Source organism: Solanum dulcamara, chromosome 9 (assembly GCF_947179165.1).
Source record: "Solanum dulcamara chromosome 9, daSolDulc1.2, whole genome shotgun sequence".
Lineage (NCBI taxonomy): Eukaryota > Viridiplantae > Streptophyta > Magnoliopsida > Solanales > Solanaceae > Solanum > Solanum dulcamara.
This window is the reverse complement of record NC_077245.1, coordinates 3,751,240-3,764,020: the sequence shown is the minus strand read 5'-3', so window position 1 is coordinate 3,764,020 and position 12,781 is coordinate 3,751,240. Positions and strand designations below refer to the sequence as shown.

At 33.7% G+C, this 12,781-nt stretch overlaps 1 protein-coding gene across 1 annotated transcript; it reads right to left on the bottom strand.

Moving 5' to 3' along the window:
• Positions 1–2,385: 2,385 nt before the first annotated feature.
• LOC129902675 (patatin-like protein 2) lies at positions 2,386–4,323 on the bottom strand. Its single transcript, XM_055978035.1, has 7 exons — positions 4,192–4,323; positions 3,814–3,998; positions 3,516–3,702; positions 3,242–3,403; positions 2,839–3,141; positions 2,583–2,758; positions 2,386–2,464 (listed from the first exon to the last, which is right to left on the bottom strand). Exons 1-7 carry the CDS (start codon positions 4,321–4,323, stop codon positions 2,386–2,388), a joined length of 1,224 nt encoding a protein of 407 aa, XP_055834010.1.
• Between the last annotated feature and the right edge of the window lie 8,458 nt (positions 4,324–12,781).

Below are 12,781 nucleotides of genomic sequence, written 5' to 3'. Positions count from 1 at the left end.
CGCCTGCACCCACGTCAGAGGCAGAATTTAGAGGGGCGATTGCAATGCTCACTCAGTTAATGGCTGCCCGAAATGGTAACCAGAGTTCGCCGAAAGGGCATTCCGTACTTAGAGGGGCGATTGCTACAACTTCTGCAAGTTTTCATATTTTTTGGAAAGGGCATTCCGTACTTTTTTCCACCTATCCCAAGTATAACCATAACAATTTCGGGACTGAAAATCAGTTCCCTCACAATATCCAAAGAGTTTTCCTCTCCTTCACCTTAAGAGATTTGAGAGAAGAGACTAGAAAGGAGAAGAAGAGCAAAGATTCAAGAATTTTTTTAATTTTTTTTTATAAAAGAAATTTAAAAATTAAAACTAAATCTAAAAATTTGGAGTGGGGGGTATGGTGAGAGAAAGTGATGGAGTGGGATAAAAAAATATTTTATATTTTATTTTATAATTTATTTTTTTTGAAGTGAGATAAGTAAAATATTTTATATTTTATTTTAACTAATACTAATAATTTATTTAATTTTTGTCAGGGTGAAATATTTTATTTATGTGGAGTGATATGATAATTTTTTTAAATGAAAGAGAGTATATTTCAGACACCACGATGAGAGTGAAATAAAAGAAAGAGGTGTGTTTCACAAACTAAAAGTATTTTAGGTATGAACTCACATTTTCAATAATTTAGATATAAAAAACTACAAAAAATAATAATTTAAGTATGTTTTTGACACTAATCCCAAAATTCAGCGTGTCATGAGCCAAGAAAATAAAGGAAAAAGTACTTTATTAACAAGCAAGAGGGGCCACAAGATATGTCAATCTCATTCCCAAATAAAAATAGCAAGACAATTGTGTGATTTGGACCTTCGAGTTTAATTCTTAAAAAAAAAGGAGGGCCGGGTGGGGGGATGACAAGATAAAAGAGGGATTTGAAAACCTGACTTTATTTTAAAAATGCACCCAATAATTATTGCATTATATTACTCATTGAGCTTGGATGCGCCAAAATAATTATTGCATTTCTACATGTTTAATTTGGTTTGAAAATATTTACGTAATTAGGACTAGTTAGTAGTTAAATATAGGACTTAATTCGGTGGTAGGTATTCATTTACCCAAATTATTTCTAAAAAGATTTATCAAAATCTGACATCTCAAATTCGTAATTAATCTCTCACAAAAAATCATTTTATAATTACACACTTCTCAAGCAAATCATGTCTCAATAGACGAGCCATTTCTGAAAATGGATTAGGAATTTTTGACCAACCAGTTCATGTCTGTCAAGAGTCAAGACCCGAAGTGTGAGGAGAAACAAAAAAAAAACCTTTACATGAACGCTTGATTCAAAAGTATTACAAATGTAATTTTATTTAGATGTGTCAAATGAACGAGTTTAGTTGAATTTGAGTAGATTAGAATATATTGAGTTAAAAGAAAAGTTGCTTGTGCTGAAATGGACTAAAATACGAGTTATAATTAACTCAACCTGCTTAATTTTTACTAAATTTTAATTATTTTATTTTTTTAATACCTTATTTTTTTTTATTTCTATAGTATGGTTATATACAACATATCAACTTAAATAAAATTAAAATATTTTGATAAAATTCCTCAATAGTCAATTTGAATTCCATAGCAGTTCAATTTTTGATGGACTCAAATGGATTGACTAAGCTAATAAATGGACAATTCATTAATCCATCCAAACTTGAGCACATTATATTTTTATGACTAATTTTACCCCCTCTAATTTTAACTTAAATTTTTATTAGTGAAGTTTTAACCAAGACAGGATCACTACAATAAAAATAGTTTTTAGCAGTAATAAATATGTATATGAACATAGAATGCTAAAGTCTTCATCGGTATTAGTTAATTATCATTGGATCCAATGTTGCTATACCGGGATTAGTTAACTATCATTGGATCCAATGTCGCTATAGACTTTAGGGATATTTACAAAAAATGTTAATTGTCTCTGAAAAACATATTTAGCGACAATTAATATATTGATATTAATTAATTGTCACTGAAGATCATTTTTTATGCGGGGGGATTATGAACTTTATAAACGTGTTTCAAACAAACTTTTAGCAGGAAATAAACAATGCTATAAGACATATTAGTTTTGTACTAAGAATTACGTCAATATCAAAGAACAGACAAATTACATATATTGTATATATTGAATGATGATGATACACTTTTACATTGGTACGTACTACTACTACAATTAAATACAACGAATTTCATAAAATACTACCCTATACCTAATATTCCCTCCAAAATTGAAAATTTCATCGGAAATATAGATAAGAAATTTATACTGAGAATATATATTATTTGAACTCGATTTTTATATGTAGGGCATTTTTGACGATTGCATTACTTCGAGGCTTTCTTGATAACAAGTGGCGATCTTGACTCACGAAGTCTTCTTTCATTGACCAATAATGTTGCAAACCTATCACAAAATGAAAGATTTTCATGAGTTAACTTATGAATTATGACATACAAATTTAATGTTAGCTCATGAGTAAAAGAAAAAGATGACAAATAATTTGTGAAGTACGATGATATACCTCTTAAGGGCTTCTTCATTAGTGCCTCCATTAGGAATTGGTTCTGTCAAACCTGTTTCCATATTTACCCTTGAAAGTGGCTTTTTCAATAAATTTTTCCCAATTTCCACTAGTCTCTCCAAATTTCCCTTTGTAGCCACATCTACTGAGGCTTCTGTTCCACTCAGTCCATCCTCCTGTTAGGGACGATGTCACATCAGTAGTCTTGCTTTAACATAACTTTTCTAGTTTCAAATAAAAAAAAGATATTACTTACTTGAATTCGAAGGTAACTATTTTCACTATGAAGAGCTTGAAAAACAACAGAATTATGGTAATCAACCATATCGGCACTTGATTGAGTGAATATGTCGACTAATGGTGTAGAACCTTTCTTAAATAACCAATCCACAATCCCCCATTTGGCTGCCATGGATGAATTATATTTGTCTTCAAATTTTGCAGCTCCTGTCCCTATTGATATTACAAGAAAACGACCATAGTCCATCGGTTTTATTGGGAAGAAATCCGGGTTATTCTTGAAAATTTCTTTGCTTACTTCTGCTATTGCAATCAAACCCTGAAAAACAACATGCAAAAATATTGAATTTTATTTATTAATAAATCGTTAGTACATATAAGTTAAATTCTTAGTACTAATAAAGTGTTTTAGTACGTACCGGATTATTTGCAGCAACGCCACCATCAATGAGATTATGTTCTCTAACATTGCCTTTACCATCTTCAACTTTGAAATAATGAGCAGGAAGATAAGTTGGAGCTGCTGAAGTACTAATACAAACATCTGACAATTTTGCATCAGAACATGTTGATCGTTTCGTCTGCAACCAAAATTCAATAATAACAACATATTCAGTATATTGTTCCGCAAATGGAGTCTGGAAATGATAGGATGAAAGTAAAATATAGTTTGCATGGGAAATATATATGTACCTCATAAGTGGAGAAAATGGTTGGTTGCAACTTCTTGATATCAAAAGTTGGAATAACAACGTTAGTAATAGTATTACTAAGGCGAATATTTTTCAATTTTTCCTTGACAACTTTATGTAGGTATTTTCCATCATATTTTGATCCTATTAGAGCTTGTACCATCTTCCTAATTGGAGCAAACAAACCACTGCATATTTGTGAATTCAACAACAAAAAAATGAAATTTGGTTAGCCATAGTACAAATGAAAGTATAGACTATATAGAGTGAACAAAATTAATGAAATTATGTATGTATACCAGTTCTTTTGTGGAAAAATCTTTGGACAATGCTCCAAATAGAACGGGGTAATATCTTTGGCCGCATAAAGTGGACGATTATTTTCATCTGGAGCCGTTAGCATGGCCGTCACAAGGCCACCAGTGCTAGTTCCAGCAATTACGTCAAAGTAATCTGCAAGCCTTGCATCCTTTCCATCCAACTCCTGCAAATTTTAATATATACCACCAATTTTAATTGTCATGCATGCAAAAATTGGTCATAAGAGAGCGCATGTATGAATAAGCGTGTTAATAAACAGGTGGTAGCATATTAATTGTTACACCGACCACACCAAGTCGTGATGGTTTCTATTAACTGATGAATTATTATGTGTATCTATGAAAAAGAAAATTGACCTGAAGTTGCGATTCAAGAAAATTGAGGATGGTAGCTGGAATAATTCCTCGAATGCCACCTCCATCAATACTAAGAACAGTGATGAAATCTCCATAAGTTGGAGGTTGGATTTGAGATGTCTTTCTCTCCATTTGTAATGATTTAATCTTTTAAACTGATATTAATTCTAATCAAAAGAAGGTAACAAAACTGATTCTAAATGAATAATGAAGTGTGTGTATTATGAGAATATATTATTGATGAACTAGTTTATGATATCCTTTGCAATGTACAAGGAGACCTATTTATAGGCCTTGGTAACTTAATGAGCCAAAGATTTGAGTCATCAAATGAAGGATAGGTTCAATTAGAAACTATAAAGAAAATTCTTCGAAACATAAAATAAGGAAAGAGTATCATCAAATAAAACAATTAACACACTAGAAAATAGGTCTTTATACAATTAAAAAAAATATTTAATTTGTCTTGTAGTAAAAATATATCATGTTCATCACGCAAAGTTGCAGCAGCCAGCGAAAAGTAATTTATTAGTACTATAATACTCGTAAAGTTCGGCAGAACTAACACAAACTTTGTATTTATCTTTTAAAAGTTATTTAATATGTACGATTTGTTGTTTTGCCATAATTGTTTTTTCTACTTCGACTATAGTAAAGAAGTTCTCTTTATTAGTTATTATATTTCAGTATTATTTTGTTGTAATTAATATTATTGTTGCTTTTTCAAAATGCTTCGTCATGTTTATTTTAGTATTTTGTCATGATTTCTTTACTTCCATTAATTCTTTTTTTGGATTACTATAAATTATTTTGTCTTGATTTGAAGGTCTATCAAAAATATTCTTGTTGTCTCCCAAGTAGGGGTGAGTCTACGAATACATTACCCTCCCAAATTCTATTTGTCGAACTACACTAGTATATATAGTACTATTAATCAGAGGCGGATCTAGGATTTTGAATCTCTGGGTGCCACATTATTTTGAACAGTAACCTATGGAAAAAACCCCAACATAAAGTAAGAAAATACTTAATATTTATTTGTAAATTTGGATATATAATTTAGACTTAATTTAGTTAAGATTTTACTTACAAGAGGTCTAGGGTTTTAAGATTTGATATTGGAAATTAAGATTCACAAAACTCCTCAAGGTCTATCATTGTCTCAATCTCATTATATCCAAAAGGTACTTGAAAAACACAAGTACTTAGACTTCAAAGGAGCAAAAAAATACCAATTGATGTGAACCTTGATCTCGCTAAGAATAAAGGTAAAAGTCAGGCTCAATGGATTATGCTGGAGTGTTGGAAAGTTTGATATACATCATGAACTGTACATGACCTAACATATCTTGTGCTATAAGTAAATTGAGTCGATACACAAGTAATCCTAATCAAAATCATTGGATGGCATTGTAACGAGTATTGGGATATTTAGAACACACCCAAAACTTTGCTTTGCATTATAATAAGTATCCAACAGTTGTTAAAGGATATAGTGATGCAAATTGAATTACTGGGTCAATTGAAACTAAGTCCACAAATGGATACATTTTCACCATTGGTGGAGGAGCAATATCTAGGAAATCATCCAAACAAACATTTATAGCTCGCTCAACAATGAAGTCTGAGTTCATAGACTTAGACAAGGCCGGTGAAGAAGCTGAATGACTTCGGAATTTCTTAGAAGATATTCCATTTTGGCTCAAATCAATGGCTCTTATATGCTTAAGTTGCAATAGGAAGAACTAGGAGCGTTATGTATAATGATAAGTCTCGTCACATACGAAGAAGACATAATACCGTTAGGCAACTACTCTCTAGTGGAATTATCACAATTGCCTATGTAAAGTCGAAGGATGATGTGTCGGATCGACTTACAAAAGGCCTAACTAGAGAGGGAGTTGAGAGATCATCAAAGATAATGGGACTATGGCCGAGGACAAATCATCTGGCGGTAACTCTACCTAGAAGACTGGAATTCTCAAGATCTAGGTTCAAGAAGATCAAACAAAGTCATTGATAACGGTTCAACATTGTCAAAATAATTTTTATTATCCATTCGCATGATGCGACAATGTTGAGTAACAAGAATAAGGCATTAGGACCTTTTAATGATATTTAAGTTGGATACATGGCATATCAAATGGTGTTTCTACGGGATAACACATTTAGGATCACCTATGTAAGTGTGAAGTGTAAGCCGCTTCAAGGAGAATCCGGTAAGGGCAATTTTCTAACTTATGAATCAGGAAGTGTTCATGGCTGAAACGAACAAAACAATGAGAACCAAAAACAGTTAAAGGGTTAATTGCGTGATTTATATTGTTTAGGTATACACCAAAGCTCGACAGTTCAAATATATCAAATCTATATATTGACCGAGTATATCCGATATATGTTCACTATGGAAAGTTCAAAGGGAAACCTACTTATCCAAATGCAATTAATCCTTACTTACCAATCACACAGTTTTTTCATGCATATATTTTAAACAATAGTCATTCCCCATTCATGTGGGGGATTGTTGTGTTAAAGTGTGGTGTGAATGGAAAATAAAAATTGGAAATGTGGGGGAGTTAAGTGAAGGGAAAATGAAAAGTCATTTCTCCCTCATACTCCTTCCGAACAGATATTTCCCTTTGCGGATTCGGAAAGGACCTATTTCTTCTGAATTGATATTTTCTTTCCCAAAAGACACCATGCTTGTTTTGAACAGATGGGACTGTTCTGAACATGTGAGTTCACACCCCTTGTTGACTATAAATAGAGAGGCTTCCTCTCAGTTTTTGACATCGAAATTTGTCCCTCTTCTGCATATATTTTCTTACAAACAAAGTTGTGTCTTTGTGTAATTTCGTTGCGACTTTCTGAGTTAGCTGAAATTATCGAAGTTTGACGTACCACTACTTCTTTAATATTCTATCCGTTTTATCCTGACAGGAAATATAACCTCAGGTACAGTGAGGGGATTAAATTCCTTAAGGACACACAATAAATTTTATAGACTCGGATACTATTTTTTTTTCCATCTGTATTATTTCTAGTTTACTGACTTTAATAGAGGAGATAACAAACCACTCAAAAGAACAAATGGCGATTACAGACAACGAAAGTGCAATAACTAAAGAAAAATTGCTTTAAAACCTCAAAAACACACACTTTGAACGATGAATTCCTCAATATTTGAGCAAAACTGATGAAATTTGAGAATCAGGAAAAAAAAAACACGATAATATAAATTTAGGAAGAAATTCTGTGAAATGTTGAAAAACTCAATGGAAGAAATCAGTGGTAGGTAAATGGACGGAACAAAATTAGTGAGCAGGGTACACGTGATTTGATGAGAATCAAATACAATAAACGTGCTTATACAAAAGTAAAAGATATTCAATGACCAATTTAATATAAATTTAGGAAGAAATTCTGTGAAATGTTGAAAAACTCAATGGAAGAAATCAATGGTAGGTAAATGGAGGGAACAAAATTAGTGAGCAAGGGTACACGTGATTTGATGACAATCAAATACAATACACGTGCTTATACAGAAGTAAAATGTATTCAATGACCAGTCAATTTGGTCCAAATTAATAGAAAATCCCAAAAGGAGAGGTAAATGTGAGGGCTTTGCAGTAATAGATTGTAACAGGTGAAGAATGTTAGAAAGGATTGTGAAAAGATAAATGACTAAAGTACCCTTTTCGTCGTCCAAAAGACCCACACTTGTATATAAGGAGGATGTCTGTGGAGACCCAAAATCATGTGGGGAAACAAAAAAATCTTAACAAAAAACACTTTACATGCACGCTTGACCTGAAAGTATAATAAATGTGATTTTAATTAGATGTGCCAAATGAATGAATTTAGTTGAATTTGAGCGGGTTAAAATAAATTAAGTTAAAATAATAATTACTTGTACGGACTAAAATACGGGTCATAATTAACTCAATTTGTTTAGTTTTTACTAAATTTTATTTTTTTTATTTGTTTTTTTGTAAATTTTTTAGTACCTTATAAAAAATTTATTTCTTTATTATGATCATATATATACAACATGTCAACTAAAGTAAAATTAAAATATTTTGACAAAATTCCTCAATAGTAAATTTGAATTACATATCAGTTCAAATTTTTTTGAAAACTGTAATTTGTATTACCAGATATTGCAATTTGAACAAAGTGCAACTCAGGATATGGAAAACTCCCAATCTCTGAGCCCAGTTTCTTACGTATCAATTACGACTATATTATGGGTAAAAATTTAGTCTACGCATAGCATCTGCCAACTTAGGAAACAAACTAGTCCTACTATGTATATCTTGGATAATTAACTTGATGGTCACCTCCACATTCCTCTCTTTTTGCTGAATGATTCTGCAGTTCCTTTCTTGCCAAATGTAGTACAATGTTGCTGTCAATGCCACTCTGTAAAATTCTGCATAAGTTGTTTTGTTTGAAGCATGCACTGACGCCCACTCTACCTCTTCATGTCACACCTCAGGAGGGTACCCTAGACGTGGACGACATTCGATGACCATTGCTGGTTCCCAAGCGAACCACTTAGTCCAATCACACATTCATTCAATCAAAGTCTATCAGCGAAAGACTCAATTCACAAGAATACTACTCATAAATAAGGCCAAAGGCCAACAATCTATCCAATCAACAATTAGTAAGAGTGAAACTAGTCAAAACGAAACAAATCAACACTCTAGTTTATGAAGCCTCTATCAATAATCTGAGAGGTGCTAATGAAAGGTTCATGGCTACCACAAATCAAATAAAAGAGAGCTAACTCAAAGCTAGAAAAGATAACTGTGGTATCCTCCGGAAACAGGGATTACTCACCAACTAACTGGAAGTGAATAGATCCTTAACGGTGCGCATGTTGATGATTTCTCGTACCTATCTCTGCATCATAAAATGATGCAGGAGTATGTAAAATGGCAAAATAAAACATGCATCAGGGTAGAATCAAATCAACTCAGAATCTCAACTCAGAAGAAGGAACAACTCAATCAAGATGTCCTAAGTCTAAACAAGAATATGATTTAGACAAGACCAATCATATACAATCTAATCTATTCCAATCCGACTCAAAGTACTATCAAGACCTATATGAGAGTTTTTCTATCCGAAAACCATCACTTATGAGCCACTAATAGTACAACAAGCTAACATTTTTGCCACGTTCGTTCATACCTTGCTAGGGTAGGAATGAATCAACAATCATAGGTCCATAACCAATCAAGTGTTATCACATCAGGATAATAATTTGGGAAACATCCAACTTTAATGGTTCAATCCCCTCCTACGTTTGGCGACGTAGTTATAGGGTTCGAATTATTACTTACGCTTACCTAATTTGGTGATCGATACTCCTTCCAAGACTCAACGCTCATAAAATTCTATCCAATTAGTTTAATTTAGTCATTTCGACAAGTCTCTTTTGGACCCTTATCCATTCATCAATTCTATCACAATCAAACCTCTCGACCGATCATACTATCCAATCAATCCCAATCACATTTTTCACGAATAGCTTAGATATGCATTTATGACAACCTTCAGGACTATCAATTCGTCAACTTTATTAATACTATCATCATGCTCACATTCCAATCATAATCAAACATTCACAATTTAAGGCTCTAGACGCAATCTTAAGATGAATACAACTCACTATCAATCAACATGCTACTAGGGTTTGAGTAACAAGTAGTTCAATTCATGTGTTCAAGAAATTTATTTGTAGGAAATTAATATTTCAACAAAAATCAGTAAAACATGTATATTTGTAAGATAATAATTTCTCGAGAAATACAATTATGGTGACTCAATCCGTTCATAATAAATCTATCATAATCATGGGCACATGGAGAAATAAAATCCATATTTTAGTTCAGCCTTACTTACCCGAAACGAAGAACAATCACGGATTCGAAGACCTTACTCGAATAGCTTGAACCCTAGTCTTTCTCCTCTTCTCCAATCCTTGCTCTCAAATAATCTAAGTGTCAATGAGAGAGTAATGCGTTTACGGTACTATTATGGGACACAATTTAGTCCTAAAACATCAGGATTTTAGTCTAAAAAGGGTGGGAAAAGACCAATCTATCATTCATTAAAAACTAAATATGGTCGTCACGAGTCATAGGTACGACTTGTAGAAACTTCTACGGGTCATCCTTTTTGATTGTGGAATTGGGCTGGAAAATATTTGGGTCTATGACTCGTGTCTACAAGTTGTCAAGGACTCAATGAGTCGTAGACTCAACTCGTCCTATAGGTCCTCAAAAATCAGACAAACTATGTCTCTGAACTTTTTATATGAGCTGTTATTACAACTCGTATACTCCACGATGGGTTGTCAACTTGGATAGTAGGAATGATATTCAAGGTTTAAAATTTGGCTAAGTATTGGGGGTCTCTACGAGTCATTTCTACGACTCGTGATCCTTTCTACAGATTATCCTGTCAACTCGTAGCTAAAGTACTGCGGCTAAGTTAAACCTCGACCCTACGACTCATTTCTATGGGTCGTCGACTTCTATACGAGTCATCTATAGACTCGTTAACTCACTTCTATACTTGGCTAGATTTCAAACCTTAATACCATCACTACGAGTCCCTCCTACGATCCATAGGAGTTCCTACGATTCGTAGGTTGACTTGTACACATAGGCATATTCATTTTTTCTCAATCTTTCTCATGGTTTCTGAACTTAGTCTAGGCTAGAATAGCACCGGGTGTTATAATATCTCCCCCTTGAGGTCATTCATCCTCGAATAAAGAGTAAACCAAAGATAGAATCAAGGAACAAATAACAATCAGACTCAATCATTCAACCAATCAAATGCCCAAAATAGTTTACTATTCAAACTCAAGGATGAACATACCAATTCAAATCAAGAAAAAGGGACATTACCTTCAACATTCTCATCGATAGGAACACATAGATGTGGATATTTGGCTTTCATATCTTTCTCAGCTTTCCATGTGGCTTTCTCAACAAATTAATTTCTCTACAAGACTTTGACTGAGGCAATCTCTTTGGTCCTCAATTTGCGAACCTGACGATCAAGAATTTGGACCAGAATCTCTTCATAAGATAAGCTATCCTTAACTCTAATACTATCAATATGGACTACCAATAAAAGATCTCCCAAATAATTCTTCAACATCGAGACGTAAAATACCGGATGAATGACGGCTAGCTCAGAAGATAACTCTAACTCATAAGTGAACTCCCAATCCTCCTCACAATCTGGTAAGGACTAATATATCGAGGACTAAGCTTTCCCTTCTTTCCAAACCTCATGACGCCTTTCATGGGTGATACTTTCAAGTACACCCAATCATCAACCTCAAATTCTAAGTCTCTCCTCACCACATCAGTGTAAGATTTCTGACGGCTTTGGGCAGCCTTTAGCCTCTCTCGAATAACCTTCACCTTATTCATAGCTTGGTGAATAAAATCAGGCTTAATCAACTCAATTTCACTAACTTCAAACCACCCAATTGGTGATCTACACCTCCTCCTATACAAAACTTCATAAGGAGCCATTTGAATACTTACATGATAACTATTATTGTATGCAAACTCTATGAGAGGTAAATGATCATCCCAATTTCCTTTGAAGTCAAGTACACATGCCTTCAACATATCTTCTAATGTCTGGGTGGTGCGCTCGGCTTGGCCATCTGTCTGGGGATAAAAGATTGTACTAAGATTCACCTTTGAACCCAGTCCTTTCAGAAAGAATCTCCAAAATTGGGAAGTGAATTGAGCTTCTTTGTCTGAGATGATAGACAAGGGAACCCCATTCAATCTAACAATCTCCTGAATATACAATTTTGCATAATCCTCTGTGGTATCAATAGTCTTAACTACTAAGAAGTGGGCTGATTTAGTCATTCTATCCATAATCACTCAAATCAAATCATGCTGCTTTTGGAACTTCGACAACCGTGTAATAAAGTCTATATTGATCATCTCCCACTTCCATTCCAGAATCTCTATATTTTGAGCTAACCCATATGGCCTTTAATGCTTAACTTTAACCTGTTGGCAATTCAGGCACTTTGGAAACAATTCAGCAATATCTCTCTTCATTCCACTCCACCAATAGACATCCCTTAAGTCATGATACATCTTTGTAGAACCAGGATGAATAGAGTATCTAAAACTATGCTCTTCAGCGATAAACCTTTCTCGAACATCATCAACATCTGGGACACATAATCTATTCTGGTACCTCAACACACCATCTTCCCCTTTGAAGAAAACCATCACCTTTTATTTGTAAATAGCTTCTTTCAACTGAAGGAGGACGGGATCTTGGTCTTGCTTCTCTTTCAGCTACAAGGGAGAATGCAGACCCATTCTGAACATTAAGTCCACCTTTATTATTCTCCTCAAGCTGAACTCCTAATTGAACTAATCTATGTACCTTTTTAGCCAATTATTTCTTTCCCTCCTCTATATGGGTAGTGCTACCCATAGACAACTTACTAAGAGCATCTGCAACAACATTAGCTTTACCTGGGTGGTAGAGAATACTCATGTCATAATCCTTGAGCAACTCTAGC